Source organism: Loxodonta africana, chromosome 11 (assembly GCF_030014295.1).
Source record: "Loxodonta africana isolate mLoxAfr1 chromosome 11, mLoxAfr1.hap2, whole genome shotgun sequence".
Taxonomy (NCBI): Eukaryota; Metazoa; Chordata; class Mammalia; order Proboscidea; family Elephantidae; genus Loxodonta; species Loxodonta africana.
The window spans coordinates 2,514,833-2,536,324 of record NC_087352.1 but is presented as its reverse complement, the minus strand read 5'-3'; the positions used below and the strand labels follow the sequence as shown (position 1 = coordinate 2,536,324).

Below are 21,492 nucleotides of genomic sequence, written 5' to 3'. Positions count from 1 at the left end.
TGCCTGGCTCTGAGTCCTTTCCCTCTCCACCTGTGGGCCTACTGTGTGCCCCCCAAATTGTGACCGATTAAGGAGCGAAGCATGCCTGATTCTTCTATTATGGGGCCTGGAATACGGTACGGTAACCCCCGAGAATAGCTTTCATTTGCACTCTCAAATATTTTCTGAGCACCTACCATGTGGCAGACCCTGCCAGTGGTTGCCCTTGAGTTGATTCCACTCATAGCAGCCCTATAGGACAGAGTAGAACTGCCCTATAGGGTTTCCAAGGAGTGGCTGGTGGATTCGAACCGCCAACATCTTGATTAGCAGCCAAGCTCTTAACCACTGCACCACCAGGGCCCCAGACCCTGTGCTAAACCAAATCAAGCCAAATCTGCTGCTACTGGGTCAATTCCGACTCATAGAGACCGTATAGGACAAAGTAGAAATGCCCCATCGGGTTTCCAAGGAGCGCCTGGTGGATTCGAACTGCTGACCTTTTGGTGATCAGTGGTGGATCTTAACCACTACACCATGTGCTAGGTGCTAGGAAAATAGCAGGAATAGAACAGCCAGGGTCCCTCTCTCATGGAGCCAATCTTCCAGAAGAAAGAGAGACAATAAGCATAGTCAGTGAGTGTACAAACACCCAGTATGTCAGGAAGTGATCGGTGCTACAGACAAAAAAAAACAAAAAGAGAGATAATGGGGAAAGGGGTTTCAGGAGGAAGGCTCAGTTTTAAATGGAGTGGCCAAAGCCAGCCTCACTGAGGAGGTGATGTTTAAGAACAGACCTGAAGAGAGAAGGTGAGAGGGAAATCCATGTGCCCATCTGGAGGAAATGTGAATCCAGAAAGTGCAAATGTATACGGGCTGGTATGGTGCCTGGGACAGTGGAGGGGCTGCTGGGAAGCAAGTACTTGGCTGGAGCTGACTGCGGGAGGGAGGGAGGGGCTGAAGGGAGATGATGAGGTCAGAGAGGTGACAAGGGACAGATGGAGGAAGAGGGGCTTTGTCAGCCATGGTGAGGGCTTTGGCTTTCACCTGGATTGAGGTGTGGTGAGGGGAGGGCTCAGCCAGGAGGGGCCTGATGTGATTCTGGCTGTGTGTGGGGAATAACCCATGGGGGCAGGGCCTAGAGGAGGGAGACGAGAAGACAGCTGCTGCGATGGGCCAGGAGGCTGGACCCAGGTTGAGACAGTGGAACAGGGAGTGGGCAGAGTCTAGAAAAATTCTCTGGCCATCTAACCGTGCTGTCTTTTCTTGGGACCCTCAAAGTTATGTGGGGTTCTGCTGTCCTTTTGTCTCCGTCCACCTGACAACATAGGTTGAAATTCCAAGTCTGCCTGACCCTTAATTAACTGTGACTTGTGGCTAAGTGAGTTAGTTCTTCTGTGCCAGTTTCCTCAACTCGGAGTATGATGCCTGCCTAACCCGTTGCCATCAAGTTGATTCCGACTCAAAGCGACCCTATAGGACAGGGTTGAACTGCCCCTTAGGGTTTCCAAGGAGCGGCTGGTGGATTCCAACTGCTGACCTCTGTTGGCTGGCAGCCGAGCTTTTAACCACTGCGCCAACAGGGCTCCAATGCCTGCCTAGCAGACAGTAAATTCTACAGCCGCATATAACAATTTTGTTGGTTGAAGATAGAGAGAAACAGTCAGCAACAGTCGGTAGATGACTCAGGGAAGCGCGGGGAGGGGGGTTGGAGTTGGCTCTCGCCCAGGTGCAGCTCAGTCTTCTTGGACGATGAGGTGCAAGGGGAAGGAGGGATGTGATGGCAGGAGCCCCAACCTCTTATAACTGCAGACTCATCTCCCTGCCTCTGCGGCCAGGCAGGAGGCTGCCAGCACTAGCGCTAGCCGGCCTCAGAGCTTCGCGCCCCACCTTGCCAGGGCCAGACAGTGAGGAGGGATGAAGTCACCTGTAGCCAGGAAGGCGCTGAGCTGGGCACCGAGGGGAGTCAGGGACTGTGAACTGACCCAGGAGGAAGGAAAAGGGAGACATTGTAGAGGGTACAAAAGAACACAGGTTTTTATCTAAAAGAAAAATAAGATAGATATATAATATTCAATATATAATACGTATGATTTTTCTTATGATATATATACTCTGGAGAAAGATGTGGCTGTCTGCTTCCATGAAGATTTACAGCCTTGGAAACCCTATGGGACAGCTCTACTCTGTCCTACAGGGTCAATATGAGTTGGAATCGACTACAATGGCAATGGGTGTACAATATGTATAAATATATATATTTTTCTAAGTGTGATTAAGCTCTATACATTTAACTTCTAGATTACCCAATTCTAAATTTACTTTTCTCCCTGTTTTTTTCCTGTTGTTTTTCATTGTGTGAGTTATTATTTCGTGTTAACTTTAAGATTTTTAACTGCTTTTCCTTCCCCAACTTTCATTTTGAGAAAAAAAAATTTTTTTATTGTGCTTTAGATGAAGGTTTACAAAGCAATTTAGTTTCTCATTAAACAGTTAATATACGTATTGTTTTGTGACATTGGTTGCCAACCCGTGACGTGTCAGCGCTCTCCCTTCTTGACCTTGGGTTCACCGCTCCCATTCGTTTACCTTTCCTGCCCCTCCTGCCTTCTTATCCTTGCCCCTGGGCTGGTGGGTCCATTTAGTTGCATATACGTGGTTGAGCTACGTGAATTATTGTTTGTTTTATGGGCCTGTCTAACCTTTGGCTGAAGGGTGAACCTCAGGAGTACCTCAGTACTGAGTTGAAAGGGTGTCCGGGGCTATACTCTCAGAGTTTCTCCAATCTCTGTCAGACCAGTGAGTCTAGTCTTTTTTTGTGAGTCTGAATTTTGTTCCACATTTTTCTCCAGCTCTGATCGGGACCCTCTATTGTGGTCCCTGTCAGAGCAGTCAGTGGTGGTAGCCGGGCACCATCTGGTTGTTCTGGACTCAGCCTGGTGGAGGCCGTGGTAGTTGTGGTCCATTAGTCCTTCGGACTAAACTTTCCCTTGTGTCTTTAGTTTTCTTCGTTCTCCCTTGCTCCCGAAGGGGTGAGACCAGTGGAGTGTCTTAGATGGCTGCTCAACTAGCTTTTAAGACCCAAGACTAGTCTGAAAAATTTTTAACTACAGAAATGTTACATGAACAGTATGATGAACCCAAATACCCTTCACATATATTCACTTTTTCTTAATATTTTTCCTCATTTGCTCTATCTATCTGTATCTTAAGGAGCCCTGGTGGTACAGTGGTTAGAGCTCTAGGCTGCTAACCAAAGGGTTGGCAATTTGAACCCACCAGTAGCTCTGCAGGAGAAGGATGTGGTAGTCTGCTTCTGTAAAGATTTACAGCCTTGAAAACCCTATGGAACTGACTTAAGAGCTGTGGGTTTAGTATCTATTTCTGTTATCTTTACCTACATCTTTATCTTTACATATATATACATATATACATATTTTTTTTCTAAGTTTCTTGCGGTTCAGAAATATTTTCCTGCCCCTATCTGGCCAGGCATTTTCAGAAGACTCGCTTTTCTCCATTGTCAATTGCCTGACAGAGCCTTTTCGGGAGAGGAATCATGAACCACGATCTAGCTTTTCCTTATTCATGTCATTTCAGCTCACCTGGGCAAGCACCCCCTCTTTTCCTGCACTCAGGGTAACAGCCCAGGAGATCTTCCCAGCACAAACCACACCCCATTGCATTCCCTAGCTATCCATGAGAGTTCAGAGATGTAGGTAGATTGAGCCAGACGGCAGATACATGGACATGGACCAAGACACCTGACCCTGGTGGCCACGCTCCATCCCCGGCCCATCAGTTCTACCAGGTGCCTTCATGGTGACCCATTCTCAGGGATGGGGCACTGATGGGAATAAGACAGAGCTGGCTCCTGCCTCATATTAGGGGGCACCCAGTGTGAGCTAGGAGACAGGTAATTATAAAATAATTTGGGATTGTGATGGGATCTCTGCTGGAAATCCTCTGCCGTGATAGGTGACTTAGCTGGCTGTCAGGGAAGGGCTCTCCAGGGAGGTGATGTTTGAGCTGAAACCTGGGGAGCAAGAAGGAATCAGTCATGTGAAAAGCTGGGAAGAGAGCTCTGGGCTGAGGGACCAGCTGGTGCTTTGAAGTGGGGGTCTATCATGGATGTCTGAGGAAGAGTGAGGGGCCAGTGCAGCAGTGGAGTGAGCGAATGAGGGGAGCGTGGGAGGAGGTGTGGCCAGAAGGATCAGTGGTGCCAGCGTTCATCATCAGAAGGAGGTTGCACGGAGAGATTCCTTTTCCTGCCCTCTTGCTGTTCTCATTTCTGAGGAAGATACCCAAGTCCCCATGCAGAGATGGAGGCAGGCCCAGGCTCGCCAACTGTCTTTTCCTCCCCACGCCTCTTGGCACAGGCTCTTGCTCCCTGTTATGGGTTGAATTGTGTCTCCCAAAAATGTGTATCAACTTGGCTAGGCCACGATTCCCAGTATTGCGGGGTTGTCCGCCATTTTGTGATCTGATGTGATTTTCCTATGGGTTGTAAATCCGAGCCTCTGTGAAGTTAATAAGGCAGGATTAGAGGCAGTTATGTTAATGAGGCAGGACACAATCTACAGGATTAGGTTGTATCTTGAGTCAATCTCCTTTGAGATATAAAAGAAAGAAGTGAGCAGAGAGGACCAAAACCCAGTGCCGTCGAAGAGGGACCTTATTACCACCAAGCAAGAAAAACCAGGAGTGGAGTGAGTCTTTTGGACCCGGGACCCCTGTGCTAAGAAGCCCCTAGATCAGGGGAAGATTGACCTTCCCCCAGAGCCGACAAAGAGAGAAAGCCTTACCCTTCAGCTGATGCCCTGAATTTGGACTTATAGCCTAACAGTGAGAGAATAAATTTCTGTTTGTTAAAACCATCCACTTGTGGTATTTGTTATAGCAGCACCAGATAACTAAGACACTCCTCATGGTGCAAGGAGCCAGCTGTCTGTCCAGGATCTACACTGCAAATGATGGTCACATAGATGGAAGGTAGGTCTGAGATGGGGGATGACAAGAGCAGACCTGGGGTCACAGCGACTTGTGAGTCTCCCTCTCCCTCATCCTCCAATAATGCCTCAAATCAAGGGAAGAGGGGCCTGGGTCACCCTCGGGAGACAGATCTGCCGCTCCAAGTGCTGCCAAATGGGAATGTGGGCCCGTTAGACCAGACCTACCAAGAGAAATCCAGCTTGTTAGGCTGAAACATCCTGATGTTTAAATGTCGGCAACTTTTCGTTTTTGTAACAGGTTGTGAACCAAAGGAAACGTGTGCAGTGGTTGGATCCAACCCTGGAGCAACCAGATTGAATTCCTTGCCTTAGGGGATGAGGCTACAGGGTCCCCCTTCTTGAGCTGTTATTTCCCCATCCCAAATCTCAGATATGTGGCCTGCCGCCTCCTGCTTCTCTGTAATTCTTGCTTATACCTGAGACCACTAGCCATAGCCCAAGGCTTCCCCAGTGATGAGAAAGTTGGTCCAGGCCTGTCAGCAAACCTGGTCCTCCATGCCCACCTGCCTCTACTAGCAGTTCTGCTCTCACTACCTGTCATGGATTGAATTGTGTCCCCCTAAAATATGTATCAACTTGGTTAGACCATGGTTCCCAGTATTGTGTGGTTGTCCTCCATTTTGTGATTGTGATTTTATGTTATAGAGTATTAGGGTGGGATTGTAACACCCTGACTCATGTCACCTCCCTGATTCAAAGTAAAGGGAGCTTCCCTGGGGTTTGGCCTGCACCATCTTTTATCTTATAAGAGATAAAAGGAAAGGGAAGTAAGCAGAGAGTAGAGGACCTCACACCACCAAGAAAGTAGCACCGGGAGCAGAGCACATCCTTTGGACCCGGGGTTCCTGCACAGAGAAGTTCCTAGTCCAGGGGAAGACTGATGACAAGGACCTTCCTCCAGAGCCAACAGAGAGAAAGAGGTTTTCCCTGGAGCTGATGCCCTGAATTTGGTCTTCTAGCCTCCTAGACTGTGAGAAAATAAATTTCTCCTTGTTAAAGCCATCCACTTGTGGTATTTCTGTTATAGAGCACTAGATAACTGGGACACCACCCCACCTCAGCTCCTTCAAGCCTGCACTGAAGCAGGGGCTGGAAGGCATAAGGATGCCTTACTTTCATGATTTAACAAATAACTCATGAGCACCCACTAGGTGTGCGGTGCAATGGATCAGTTTTGTGTGACCTTCTTGCCATGGTCTTGTTAACTCCTGCCCAAGTGACTGGGTGGGAGTATATCAGTAAGGTAATTGTGGCCCACCAAGGGGTCAGATAGCTTGCTAATAATGCAAAAAAAGGTCATAGCATCTGTGTTGGGGGGGGACTATGCAAATGAGATCTATGGAACCCTAACGAGGGGATTGGTCAGTTTTGCCATCCTGCTAGGCTTAAAATGAGCCGCCCCAGAGGCGGAAGGAGAAGATTTCCCCAACACCAAGAAAGAAGAACCAGAAGTGGAGCATGTCTTGGGATTCCCACACTGAGAAGCTCCTGGAACCAGGAGACTGAGAGAAAGGGGTAACACCAAAGATGATGAGAAGTGGTGGCAGAGAAATGGTGGCAGGAGAGACTGTCAGGAGGCGGCGCAGTGGGTTTGCTGGCCCACAGAGTGAGAAAGCTGAGCTCCTTTGGGCAGGAGATTTGCTGGAGGAGTAGGGTACCTTGGGGACCTGGTGAAGCCAGGTTTGCCAACCCACAGGGTTAGGGCTGAATGCCTTCTGGCCGAGGCTTACTGGTGGCGTGGGGTGCCTCTGGGCACTTATCGTCAGAGTCAAAAGAGCTTTGTAACACTTGCCCGAGCAGAGGCCAAGAGACCAGAGAAAGGCGTGCCTGCGGACGCGGCTAAGAAGAGGCTGTCGTGATAGAAGAACTGTCTCCTGAATGTTCCTGAGCCTGAATTGTAAGTGTTACTTCCCTAATAAACTCCATAATCATGAGTATTGTCTGTGAGCTCTGTGTGGCCATTGCAATGAATTACAGAGCTCAGCCCAGAAGTTAGAAAGCACCTTGGAAGGGACGGGTGGTGTCAGAATTGGTAAAGATGGCAGAGAGAGGAGGCTTGTCCTACCTCTGCCTCATAGGAATCAGCCTTGGGCTGTTGACCTTGATTCTCCTTCACCCTTGTGAAGTCAGAGGAAGTCAGATGCTGCCCCACGCCATTTTTACAATGTGCCAGGCAGCTTTATAATTCAGATAAAAATCCTTGGGAGGAGCTGGCATGCTGGCAGGGAAATCAGATCATCAAAAACGAAATAAGTTTCTTATAATATGCTTTGAAGATAAAGAAGTCAGGGTAAAGTGTTAGAAAGGACAGAGGGCAGATGCAATTTTAAGTAGGGCGGGCATGTTAGAAGGTGGAATTTGAGGCAGACCTTGACAGAGGTAAGGGAATAAATTGTGCAGGTGTGGGGGAAAAGAATTCCAGACTGAGGAAACAGCAGGTACAAAGGCCCTGAGGCAGAAACATACCTGGACTGTTCCAAGAAGAGCACAGAGGCTGACTGAGGTGGCTGGAAGCAAGGTGAATGACAACAGGGATTAAAAAAAAAAAAAAAGCAAGATGAAACCCGTTGCCTTCTAGTTGATTTCGACTCATAGCGACCCTATAGGACAGAGAAGAACTCCCGCATAGGGTTTCCAAGAAAAAGCTGGTGAATTTGAACAGCTGACCTTTTAGTTAGCAACCAAGCTCTTAACCACTGTGCCACTAAGGCTCCTCAACAGGGATTGGGGAGACCTAATCTCCCCACAGTTTACCAAGTCCTTAAAACAGGAATCTCAAACTGGTGGCCTCAGGGCCTAATCCAACCATTGGACACATTTTGTTTAGCCCACAGATTGTTAAGAAAATTAGAAGTCAGTCACCAACATTTAAAAATCAGGAGATGGTGTTATAAAAACCCACCTTCCCAGCTTCTCTTGGTAGGTGATGAGATGACAGGAACAGAGCGGACAGACCTCCGGGGGCCTGCAGACCCTCCGGCCGGCTGCCCTGTGTCTGCAGGCACTTGCTCACAGACCTCACTGGCTCCTGGGAACCAGGCAGACAGCAACACACCCACAGCCACACTGCCCCAAGGTGGCAGGACAGGGCCCAGGGATGGACCACCTGGCAGCTCTCATTCTTCTCCCTCAGGTGCAGAATCCTGAGGCCACAGGGAGCAGCTCAGCAGAGCCCCGGGGGCCACACTTGCCTGCCCAGGAGGCTCTCCGTCCGCGGGTGGGAGCTAGAAGCATCTCTGCAGCCACACCTCCCCAGGCCATCAGCCCGGCCTTCCAGCCAGGACGCAGGAAGCAGAGCCCCAGCCCCACCAGGGTATCTCCCTTGTGGTGGGGGCAGGGCCCAGGCTGGCCCGTGTAGGGCCTATACATTTGCTAGGGCAACACTCACAACAAAAGCACAGCCTTGAAAAAAATGACTGACCTCTGAATGTCAAAAGCAAATGGCAAAACCCAAATTAATAGAAGTTTGAATCAATGACTATGAAACATCCTATGGCCTTAACTTTTTGCTTTAGTTCGGCATTCCTGAAAACCGTGATTCTGGAGAACAGCCAGAGTGCTCCTTAGGAGAGAGGACGGTGAGGCTTTATCTCACATCCTGTGGACATGTTATCAGGAGGGACCAGTCCCTGGAGAAGGACATCATACTTAGTAAAGTACGGGGTTAGCAAAAAAGAGGAAGACCCTCAACGAGGTGGACAGACACAGAGGCTGCAACGACGGGCTCCAACATTGTGCGGATGGTACAGGACCAGGCAACGTTTCATTCTGTTGTACGTAAGGCTGCTATGAGTCAGAAGTGACTTGATGGCACCTTCTCATTTTGCAAGAATTCCCAGGATGTTGAAAAATCATAGCCAATCACAACTTCAATAGTTTCTTCAGAGCCAAATGATTTCAGAAGCAAAATGGGAAAAATATTTCAAGGGATTTTATTATATATGTAATACAATAAATATATATATTTACACATAAAACAAACAAAAAAACCCATTGCTGTTGAGTTAATTCCAACTCATAGCAACCCTACAGAACAGAGTAGAACTGCCCCATAGGGTTTCTGAGAGCAGCTGATGGATTCGAACTGCAAACCTTGTATTTATGTATAACACATATTATTTATATAAACAGTGAAACCTGTGAGAGCTGAAATTCCATGGGACTGCCTTCTTTTTCCGGATCTCGAAAGTTTTCTGCCTTTAACTGATGCAGTCTTACCAATTTTCTATTGCTCTCTACTAGTGGAAAATATTTGCGTTTTCCTTCTCTGACAGGTTTCCACCTTCTGCAGGTTCTGGCTTGGTCCGGTTTTACTGTATATAAATAGGGCGGTGATCGATCGTATCCTCACCTTCCATGCGATAGATCCAGGTTTGATTCCTAGCTAGGGCACCTTAAGCACAGCTGCCACTCATCTGCCAGTGGAGGTTTGAACGTTGCTGTGATGTGAACAGGTTTCAGCCATGTATGTGGTACATATTACTAACAATAAGATGTACAAAAAAAAAAAAAAGACGGTCGTAAGTGTGGCTCGTCATAACTCAAACATGTCATGAGTCTCAGACTACATGGATATATCAATATATAAAATTGAGTGTGTTTTAAATATAAGTCTGAAGCAAAATTGGCCTGGAAACCTCACCTCAAAAGAGAGCCAATTCTCAACAAAATATAAGTGGCTGCCCCATGCCCTTTCCTGCAGACTTTCCCCGGCTCTCAGCATGCATGCATCTGCCCTTCCACATGGGGTCTCAGGGTTCTGCCCCTCCCAGCCATAAACCCACACCCCAGCCTAACCTACACTGGGAGGCGCCACGTTCCATTCCAGCCTCAGGAGGAAATCGCGGTTGGCCTGGGTTGGGTGTAAGTCTCATAAACATCTGTATATCAGAATGCAAGACCAGGGTGATTAAAGATCCAGGAAACGAGGGTGGCAGAGTCTCTAACTGCTGGTGCCTCTCACTGAAACCAGCCCTTAGATGCGTTCTGTTTGACTTGCATAGTTTTTTTTTTTTTTCAATTGAGTCAACTTTTAGCACTGGGAATTCTGCATGAAGATTCATCTACATCTACTGAACATAGAACGGCAATCGGCGAGAACTGTGTAGAAGCTACCCCTTAATTTTTTTTAACTTTTTTTTTCAAGGTAGTTCTCAAGATACAAAATTCAGAAGGTACAAGAGGGTACCTCATAAGTGAGTCTCCATTCCACCCCATCCTCCAGTCCCCCGGAGCTCCCCTCCCAGAAGTAACTAAGGGTGCCAGTCTCCAAAGACACTTTATTCTTATACAAGCATATAAAAGTACAGTGTGTGTGTGTGTATTTACCCTCACAAATAGTAGCATAATCCACAGTTTCCCGACACCTTACTTTTCTCCCTTAGCAAGATTTCTGGGAGATATTTCTTTGTCTATCTACGTGAGCTTGTTCCCTTCTTTTGTTGACTGATCCTTTAGATAAGACAAGAGGTCTCCAGTTTGCCCAGTCACCACCCTGGTGAAATGAGTTCCTTCTTGTGGTCTTTTGCCTTGGTTCTATGAAATAGGAGGAAAAGAAATCAGCTTGGGAGATTTTTTCCCCTGGGATCTGAGGCATTGTTACAGTTGCCCTTGTCCTTTGGAGAAGGTTGTTACCTTTGCCCAGGGAAGAAGCTAGTCCCTGCCCACAGAAAACGTCAGTTATTATGCAAATAGATGGAGCCACTTGCCAGGGGATTGGCCAGTTTAGTCCAGTGAGGGGATTGGTCAGTTATTATGCAAATAGAGTGCATAAAATTCGACCAATAGGATTGAGCCGCTTGCCTATATAACCAACCATTACACAGAGGTTGAGGAGGGATCGCACTGCCATCAAGAAGAAGAGCCTGGAGCGGAGTGTGTTCATTGGATCTGGAGTCCCTGTGCTGAGAACCTCCTAGACCCAGGAGACAGAAAGAGCTGCAACACTGGAGTGGTGGCAGCAGAACCAGGAGACCAGTGCAAGATGGTGTGGTGGGCTTCCTGGCCCACCGAGCAAGGGGCTACAGTGGGCTTGGGAACACTTGGAGCAAGAAGGCTGAGTACCTTTGAGCTAGAAGTTTGCTGGCAGAGTGGGGTACCTCAGAACTTAATGGTAGAGCTAAGAACAGCTGTAACATTTGCCTGAGCAAGTAGGACTGAGAGGAGTCCTGTCCTGAGGGTGTGTGTACAGCTGAGAAAGAGAGAGCCGTCTTACACTAAGGAAGGGAGGGACGTGCTCTTCATTTTGGGGGAGACTTCCAGGCCTTGTCTGTATGCTTTCTGATGCCAGTCCTGTTCCAAGTGAATCTTGATCTCATGTTACTTCCCTAATAAACCATACAGCTGTGAGTGTGGTCTGTGAGCTCTGTGTGGCCATTGCAATGAATTTTCAAACCTAGCAGAGAAGTACAGAGTGCCAAGGGAGGGACAGCTGGTGTCAGAATTGGTAAACAGTTTGCAGAGTGGAGGTCAGACATACCTTTGGGCTGATTTTGACTCTCATTTTCCCCGAAGCTGGACGAGGGACAAGACTGTTACTGCCACATTACACCACCATGCCATATAGTCTCACACCTGACTACTTCACTCATTCACAATTCCTGCCTGAGTTCTTTGGCATCTGAGTTTGCAGACTCTGGCACATATAAAGGGAGGTTGGAGTAGCCCCCCTTTACAGCCTTGGTACCTGCCTTCTCGTTCTTTGACTCCTGCAGTTCTGCGACATCCCAGCAGAGGGAGACACCACCCCACTCCCAAGCCACCAAAAGGGTCTTCTCGGGGCCATTGAATATTGAAGTGTCTAGGCAATTTTTTTTTTAGGCAATAGATGTTATCTACCCAGACACAAAGTCCCCCTTAAGTGGATCAGGATCCTCCCCTCAGGCCTCCTCTTCCTCTGATTCCATGTCCCCTGGAGCTTCCCCCTTTGATTGTACCCCATACTGAGTGCCCCCTCCACTCCCTGTGGGGACTGGCCCCTCTTCTTTGGGGCTGGGGGAATGCCTTGTTCTGGTCTAGGACCTGGGAGTGAGAAATTGCCTGAGGGACTTACATTCAGAAAGCACATGGCTGGGTAAACATTCCCTTCACCCTGTCCTTCCCTGCTGAGAAATTGTGGGTCCTTTCTCCCCTGCCCCTAGCAGACCAGTCCCCTAATAGGGTCTTGATCCAGGGAACCCCTTTCTCTGTTCTGCACCCCACATTCTCGATAGGACCCCCTCCCTGGCCTGGCTCCTGCGGCCTTCCTCCCCACCCCCACAATGGCATTGGGCGTTGGGGGTCGCCTGAAGTGCAGCTGGTGGCCAGCTCAGAGCCACCCCTTCCCTGGCCCTGCCCCTCCTCATGACCCCAATCCTCCGCCAGCCACTCAAAGGCTCCTTGTTCTCTGTCCAGCCCCCAGACAAAAGTTCCTCTGTCTAAGAAGGCGGAATTGGGGGAAGGGGTACCCCAAAGGGGGCCACGTGGGGGCCTGCAGAGACCCCAGCCGGAAGGCATGCCATCAGTAGCGGGGGCAGGGAGGAGGGCAAGGAGGAAGAAGTCTTGCCCAATGCAGGAGGCCTCATCTGGAGTGGGAGGCAGCTCCCACCCCACTGCCTACTCCGTGGATCCAGGCATCCTGGTATCATGATCCTTGCATCCCTGGTAAATGCAGGCCTGGGGCTTGGGAGCCAGTTCTCAATCTCCCCAGAGCTGGGTCGGGGTTACGGCCCAGTCAAAGGTCCAACAGTCCCCACTCCTAAGCCCGCCTATGTCCTTCGCATACCCCTCCCTGCTCACAATCTTGGTCATCCCAGCATTTTCTGCAGATCCTCAAACCTTGTCAACAACAAACTGTGGCCTGGGAGGGGACTTTAGACCTCCTTAACCCCCACTAACTCCTCCCTCTCCCCCAATGCCCCTGCCATGTAGAAACTCTCCTGTTAAAGACCCCAGAACCTTCCCCCTTCAAGTTTCTTTTCTGGGGGCAGGAGATTAGAGAAAGCCCCCTCTGCTCATGTGAGGAACTGACTCCCAGCCCATCCTATTTCCCCTCCTTGTCTGAGGCTGCTGTGGCCTTAGAGGGGAGCAGTTCGCTGTGCTCCTAGCTGGGGAGGAAGTGGAGCTGTCCCTTTAAGAGCAGGAGTGGGGTGGGGGTGCCCCAGAGCCTTAGGGAGTCTGACTTGTTCTCTACCTGCCCAGGTTTGCTCAGGGTGTGGCAGCTGTGCATAAAGGTAGGAGTCAGGTATAGCAGCCCCAGCTTTCTCCTGAACCTCCACTCAGCCTGCAGCACCTACAGGTGAGTGGCTGGAGCCCCCTCCCTCCAATCCCCACTTGATTCTGCTCCCAAACCACCCCTGTCTCTCCCCCACCCCATTCGTCTGTTAGGGAGCTGGGTGAGCCCGCTGGGATGAGGGTGAGGCCCACAGTGGGGCTGGGGAACATGGGAAGACTGGCGGTATCCAAGTGAACCAAGGGTATCTTAGTGGATTGGGGGTGACTGAGTGGACCCGGGGTATCTAGGTGTATTGGGGACACGTGGGTCCTGGAGTTGGAATCGACTCAACAGCAGCAGATTTTGGGTTTTTTCTTTTGGGGGTCCTGGAGACCCCTAGGAGAAGGGGTGGTGGCTGCCTGGAGTGACTGAAATGCAGAGCTTGTTCAGCGATATGGGGGAGTCGTTCTGTACACCAGTGAAGACTTGGCCACTGTCATGGAGGGACAGAGGGGGTGGCAGCAGTCGGAGGGAGGACACAGAGCCAGCACTCTGTGGAATCGGTCCCCAGGCCTGTGTCAGAACCCAGGAAGGAGCAAAGAGGGGTAGACAGGGAACGGACATCCAGCCATAGAGCTGCCCTCCTCTCCAAGCCACACCAACTGTAATCAATTCCAGGGGTGGGGAGGGCCCAGGGACCTCTTCAGACAGCAGCCTGGATGGGGAAGGTGAGAGCAGATTCCCAGACACCCGGCTCTCAGTACCCCTGGCAGAGCTTGGGCTGGACATTTCTGCGCAGGGGTTAGGGTGTGGCTGATTCCATCCATCAGTCTCTCCTGTGTTGGGAGGCTAGACAATGTCATGAGAATGCAGAATAATGGAGGCCCCACATGTTAGGGGCAGCTTGGAGCATTTCACGCAAAGAAGCTTAAGGGTTGAGTCTCAACAGTCACAGGGTGACCGGATAGAGCATTAACCTGAAGTCACTGGGGTTACAGGTTAATGGAAGATGTCACAGCTACATGGGCTAACGACAGTGTTAGCTTCACTGATCTGTGAAGGTTATAAGAGTGAATAAGTGTAAAGAGCTGGGAACAGTGTCCAGTATGGGGGAAACAACTCAGAAAACACTGGCCGCTCTTACTAGTGTTAGCATTCTTCATGGAGTAACAGAAGCCTCGTGGGGGAGCTTCCGTGACGGGCATTCCAGCTGTACCAGACCTGTGCTGTAACCACTAGCTGGCCTGCCAACACACCCCCACCAGCTATCTCCAAACCTCTCTGAGGTCTCAAATGATTGAGAACGCTCTGCAAAGCTACAAGCCCTTTTCCTACAAGAGATGGATGCTCAGACCAAAATGGCAACTCCAGCCAACGTGATTAACAGGGAAGCTGAGAGGAGACAGGGACACCCACGACCTGGAGTGGGCACAGGGAGATGAAGGGGACTGTGCAGACATGCAGAAAACAGAATCTCAGGGTGGAGGTTATATGCAGGGTATAAAGAAAAAGAGATGGGGGCACACTCGCCAGCAGCATACAGGAGTTTCTGCAGGGACCCATCAGGGAATGTCCGACGGGCTGTCAGCTGAGTCTGTGGCGCCCGTGGACTTAGGCAAAGTGAAGGGTGTTTGAATGATCATGGGGTTCCTTTCCTGGAAGAGACCTGGGGCTTTGGTCTGAGGGCCAGAGGGGTTTGTGACTCAAAGGATGCTCTGGAAGAGCCAGGAAGGGGTGCTGCTGGGGTGGTTCAGTGACTGGACGCCCAGACCTACTCAGGTCCCCATCCTGGACCTGACAGCTCCATTCCCCCTCTAAGCACAGGTTTTGCCAGACAGAAATGGGGGACATAACAGACAACCTCAGGGAGCTTTGGGGGAACTAAATGAGCGGAAACACGGCAAGTTCCCTTGGCAGTGGCAAGTACAGGGTGAGTGGGACAGAATGTCAGCGATTACTATCGTGACCATGACGATGTCTGTTTGTGGCAGTTGGGCAGGGGACAGGGAGGGGACAAGGGACACACAGAGGCCTAAGGGCTTACCACAGGCACACAAGGTGGTAGGAGGTCAGGGCTGATGCCAGGCCAGGAATAGGAAGGAAAAGGGTTCTTTCTGGCCTACTTGGGGAAAGATGAGGTGTTTGGGATAGGGGCAGGGGCTAGGCTGGGGCGGGGGTTAGGGCTGGGGCTGGAGAGGGCCTGGGGTGCAGTGAGATAGGGGCAGGGCCTCGGGCTGGGGTGGGGGCGGGGCCAGGGGCTGGGGGCAGGGGCTGGGTGGGGGCGGAGGCTGGGGTGGGGCCAGGGGCTGGGGTAGGGGCACGGGCTGGGGTAGGGGCGGGGGCTGGGGTGGGGCCAAGGGCAAGGGTAGGGGCAGAGGCTGGGGTGGGGCCAGCGGCTGGGGTGGAGGCGAGGTCAGCGGCTGGGGTAGGAGCAGAAGCTGGGGTGGGGGTAGGGGCTGGGGTGGGGGCAGGAATAGGGGCTGTGGTGGGGGCGGGGTCAGGAGCTGGGGTGGGGGCGGAGTCTGGGGTGAGGGCAGGGCCAGGGGCTGGACCAGGAGCTGGGGTGGAGGCAGGGGTTGGGGTGAGGGTGGGGCCAGGGGCTGGGGTAGGGGTGGGGCCAGGAGCCAGAGCTGGGGCAGGTCTGGGGCAGGAATGAAAGAAACAAGGGTTGCAGGCGGGGGCTAACATATGTTTCTAACCAGACTGTGACAAGGTCTTGGGAGGGGGCAGTGGCAAGAGCAGGAATAAGGGCGGGGGCAGAAGATGGGACTGGAAGAAATCAGATCCTTTCCCCAGGTCTGGCCGAATTCTCTCTACCTCACATTCTGACCTGAGCAGCCTGAGACACCAGCTCAGGCTCCAGCCCTGGCCCAGCCTGAGGTCTGCAAAGTCTGGGCAGGGCCGGGCAGGCTCCAAGCTGTCTGTAGGAGACACTCCCAGGAGTGCGAGCCTCCTGCCACCTGGTTCCCAACACCCCAAAACGCCCTAGGCCCTGCAGTCCCTGAGTTAGGAACAGCTACTGTGGAGCCAGATCTGGTTTAAATCCCGCTTCCTAGCCAGGTGACCTGGGCACCTGCTTTTACCTCTCAGACCCTTTGGTTTCCCATCTGGAAATGGGGATAACCGTAGGCAGCACCCCCTCATTTGGTTGCCGGGGTGATTCACTTAAAGTCGTGTTTGGTGTCTGTACCCATTGCCGGTGAGTAGATTTCGACTCACGGTGACCCCCATAGGGCAAAGAAGAACAGCCCCATAAGGTTTCCAAGGAATAGCTGGTGGATTTGAACTGCCAACCTTTTGGTTAGCAGCAGAGCTCTTAACCACTGCACCACCAGGGCTCCAAGTTGTGTCCACGGAGTTATTGCTGCTTCCTCTTCAGGTCTGAGTCTCATCCAGACCCCATTTCACTTTTCAACTTCTTCTTGTCTCTCGGCCCATAGTTTCAAGGCCCATTCCTGCCCCAGGTGAGCTGTGTACCCCCAGTGGGAAGCAGGATGGGAGGGTAGTGGAAATCAGAGGCACAGGGCCCAGCACCCTGGTGGCCCTGCTAAAGCTGGACCCTCTCCCTCAGACCCCCAGCCCAGCACGCTGACATGCAGGAGGTGGTCCTGAGCCTGCTCGTCTTCCTGGCAGGTAAGTTCCCATTCCTGGAACTGTCTTTTCTCCTGAACCCTCAGCCTGGCAGAGCCAAGCCTCATGTGTGCCTCTATCTGGTGCTTTTCAGCTACCCGTGTTGAGGTGGTGAATATTAGGATAGTGTCGCACTGTTGATTTCAAGGGACATGTAAGACAGGGCCTCTTATAGCAGTGACTTATGCAGCTAGAGAGTCACCTTGTAAATCTTCCGAGGACAACAAGAAGGAGGCTTGGCCCAGTGCTAGGTCTTTACACCGCCCTGACAGTTTATTTTGGAGCCCCGGTGGTGCGGTGGCTAAGAGCTCAGCTGTAACCAAAAGGTCGGCAGTTCTAATCCACGAGCTATTCCTTGGAAACCTTATGGGGCCGTTCTACTCTCTGTCCTGTAGGGTTACTATAAGTCAGAATCGAACACTTTATTCTGAGAGGTAATTGGGAGCTTAGTGGTTATGTGGCGCCTTGAAAAAGTTACCAAAATCGTTTGTGCCTCAGTTTCCCCATCTGTAAATATGAGGATAATAACAGTACCTGCTCACAGAGTCATTTCCAGGATTAAACAAGTTAATGTTTGAAAAGTTTTTAAAGCAGTACCTGATACAGAGTAAGCGCTATGTGCTTGTTTAAATATGATAAAAATTATTAATCTCCCTTTAACAAAGAAAGAAGGGAGCTCAGACTCAGATCTAAGGCAGGCCACTACCACCACTTCTAGCCAGAGTTTAACTCTAATCCTTTGCTTTCGTTGCATTTATTTTTATCCGTGACATCAGGCACACTGGTATTCCACCCAGGGTAGTGATGTAGGGTTGCATTTTTAAATAAGTTTATTTAAGTATTTATTTTGCCAAGTGTATTTAAGTTTATAACAGTGAGTTGCTTTCAAGAGGAATGGTGAGTAAATGACAGAACAGGTAGGGCGCGGACGTGGAATACTCAGGAAATGGGCTGTGAGAATGACTGAATTATTGGAAGCAGGGTCCTGGGACTGAAACCATTTGTCATTCTGACAAGGAAACGCCTCCATTTCTTCAGGAGACATGATTAGCCAGGGTGTCTAGAAATATGGGGCCAGGCAATGACCAAAAATCACTCAGATTGGACCATATTTCAGGTGGTAAAATGCTGTCATGACTGGCAGCTGTGGGGAAGAGTGGGCGAGTCCACATCTCTGTGGTGGGGTGGGCAGAGTCTGCAGCTGGACCCCTGCATATTTGGGAGGTGGGGAACTGTCTCTCAAGGGACCCTCACCCGAGGTCCCTAAGGCCCTAGTGACCCTGCCCACGGGCTTTGCCGAAGCTGGCATCACCATCTCCTGTACTTCCTGCTCTTCCTCACCAGGCCTGCCTGCCCTGGACGCCAACGACCCAGAAGGTGAGTCAGGTTGGACTCCTCCCGCCTGCCCCAACCCTAATTCTCCCCCAGGATCCCTGCATTCTAGCTGTTGTCCTGGATCTCATGTTCTTTTTTCTTTCTTTGCAGATAAAAACAGTCCTTTCTACTATGGTGAGAGCTTGTACCCCCCTCCCCACCCAACACATACTGTCTTGTGCCGAGGGTCCTATACAAGGTTGGATGAGGGGTTGATGTGAATGAAAAGGGGTGAGGACAGGAAGGGTCTAGGATGGGAACACTGAACACAGACCGACGGAACAAGAGATGTCGACCTGGCTCTTGGGAGGAGTCTACTCCAGCAAGATAGACGCACACAGGAAGTGAAGACAGCTCACGAAAGTGAAGGCAGCTCTCACAAGAAGCAGTTGTTATAGTTTAAGGGTTGACTTGAGAAAATTTCCCGGGGGAGTGTAGTTCTCTGGTCAAAGTCTTCATATGATCTCCAGGTTCCCCATGACCTGCCTCATCCCTACCCACCCCTTTCCTTTCTGTACTCCGTACCCCTCACTTCCTCCCACCCCCATCACTCACTCGGCTCCAGTCACGGTGGCCTCCCTCAGTTCCTCACACACAACAGACATACTCCCAGCTTCCAGACCTTTGTCCTTGTGGTTCCTTCTGACTGGATACTTTCCTCCCTGTGTCCACATGGCTCCCTCCCTCATCTCATCTCACTGTCTCTGATCAAATGTGGCCTCCTCAGAGAGGCCTTCTGCCACCACTCTCTCTAAAAGAGCTACCCCCGACTTTCTAACCTCTGACCCTGCTTATTTTTCTTCAAGCACTTGTCTCTACCTGACCCTATATCATATATCTTGTTTGTGGGTAAGCCAGACTGTGAGTGGCAGACGGGCTAGGATTTTGTCTGCCTCACTGCTGGATCCCCAGCGCCTGCACACTGCAGGTGCACAGCACATACTTGTCAGGTGGGTGGGGGCACGCATGGGGAGCACACAAGCTGGTGGTAAGCTTCCCTCTGATTCTCTCCTAGACTGGCACAGCCTGCAGATCGGTGGAGTTATCTGTGCAGTGATTCTGTGTGGCATCGGCGTCATTGTGCTCTTGAGTAAGTATAGGAACTGAGAGGGGAAAGAAGGCAAGGCTGTGGGTGTCCTCCCCTGACCACGCACCTCTCCCCTACAGGTAGCAAATGCAAATGCAAGTTCAGCCAGAAGCCCAGGTAGGATGGGCTCCCACGGTGCCTGCCTCATGCTGGATTGACACCTTTCAGGGATGAAAGAGTTAAATCTTGCAGAAAGAGAACAGGCCTCTAGCCCTTGCCCTGGGGAATTCCTGCCACTAAGATTTCCCAGGTTTATTAGTCATAGTTGATAATCCCCAAACCAAAACAACAAAAAAAAAAACCCACTGCCATGGAGCCGATTCTGACTCACAGTGACCCTACAGGACAGAGCAGAACTGCCCCATAGGGTTTCCAAGGCTGCAGAGCCTGCTGCCACATCCTTCTCTTGTGGCACAGCTGTGGCTTTGATCCACCAGTCTTTCACTTAGCAGCCGAGCGCTTAACTACTGTGCCACCAGGTTTCCCTGATAATCCCCAGATGGGTTTAAATCCTGAAACGCTTTGGCCCCTGGGATTATATGTGGAAAAATAGCTGGGAGGGCGTGTCTGGGCAAGCTGGGAATCCTCTAGCCCTGAGGGAAAGGACAAACGGGGGTGGATACAGCTAATACAGATCTCACCACTTTTATTTCCTTAGTCACCGTGCAGGGGAAGCCCCGCCTCTCATCACTCCAGGTAAGGTGGGACAGAATAGAGTTGAGCAGAATGGGATGTGTGTGCGCCCATGTGAATGCTGGGAGGAAAGAACGCTACTCACCCACACGAGCTGACCCCATCATCTCTCCCAGGATCTGCCTAGGACTGCTGAGAACGGACCAGCCAAGAGAGGGCAGAGGGCCTTTCTCTTCCCCAGCTCCTGGCTCTGCACACTCCCCTGGCTGACTGGAGAGCATAAACTGTGAGACGGGATTCTCCCTCTTCTCCTCAGGCTGCCTTGCCAGGGCCTCATCTCACCTCTCACTGGAGGGGGTCTTTTTATTCACTTTTCATTCTAAAATGATCTTTGCCTCCTGCCCAGACAGCCTTAAGACTCCGTATGTGTGCACTAGGGTAGGGTTTTGGGGCTGGGAGAAGGCAGACGAGCACTGAAGGCTGGAATGGAAGCCAGCAGCTGAATTTCTTCACTGGGAAAAGCCAAAGGGCTGCCCCCTTGTGGCCTGGTGGGTGGCACGGGGTCTGCCCTCTGCCTCCATGGTCATGGGAACCACATATGCAATTAAAATTTTTCCAGTAGCCAAATGGGAGATGTTTTTGAGACTTAAAGAGGGATCTCATCAGATGGAATTCTGGGACACCCCAGGGGACACTGGGACCATCCCAGGAAAACTAGGATGTAGGATCACCCTACCATGATGGAAACACCCAGATAGCTTATGATTTTAATAGTAAGACCCTTATGACCCTCCCATTCACCTCTGAGACCCCATTTCTTACAGACCTTCCCCAACATCCAGTTGTCCCTGTGAAGTCTTTAAATAACTCCCAGTAACATACAATGACCACAAAGTGTGAGGCCCTCCCATGAGCCTCAGACTACCTTGAGACCCCTAACACCCAATCAGACATCCAAAATGTCCTCATGAGCCACCCATGAAATGCCTAAAACCCTTCAAAACATGCAAAATTATCTTTTACAATGTCCTGAGCCATGACCCCTAAAAGAGACCCACAGTAAACCTGTAACCTGTTCCCAAATAATGCCCTTATATCCCTAGGCACTTCATGGAGCCCCCACACGGCTTTAGAGACCCCGCGATAGCTGACCATGAGCAGCCAGAGCGCAGCCCTGCGTCTTCCCGCCTCCAAAATCTCTCTTCCGGAATCCCAGCTCCCCCATGTTCCTGACGAGACACCCTCTCCCAGTCACTCCACAGTCCCAGGCGGGGCGGGTGCACGTCGTGTTTATTGAGCTCATACACTTTCTGTCCTCTTCCCTGCCCCCGGCCCGGTCCGGGAGGGCAACCGGGGCTCCCTGCAACACCTCGCGCTTTCCCACCTTTTCCCCGCGCACGTGCAAGAGGGATGGGTCCTGGGCATCCTCCTGCATCAGGCAGACACGCAAGCAGCAGAGGGAGTTAGCAGGCCTGGCAGGAAAACTGCCCAGCGACTCATGACGTCATTGAGGCGGGCGCTAAAAGCGATTGGCCAGATTGAGTTTAGAGGGAAAGGGAGCTTTGTCTCCTCTTCTTCCGGTTCAG

General features: G+C 51.0%; 1 protein-coding gene across 1 annotated transcript; it reads left to right on the top strand.

The window, feature by feature from the left end:
- Positions 1-18,429: 18,429 nt before the first annotated feature.
- On the top strand, positions 18,430-21,241 carry FXYD3 (FXYD domain containing ion transport regulator 3). Its single transcript, XM_023539872.2, is given in 4 exon segments — positions 18,430-19,290; positions 19,293-19,390; positions 19,932-19,969; positions 20,083-21,241. Coding segments are annotated over 4 exon segments (285 nt in total). The 5' UTR covers positions 18,430-19,152; the 3' UTR covers positions 20,094-21,241.
- Positions 21,242-21,492: the final 251 nt, after the last annotated feature.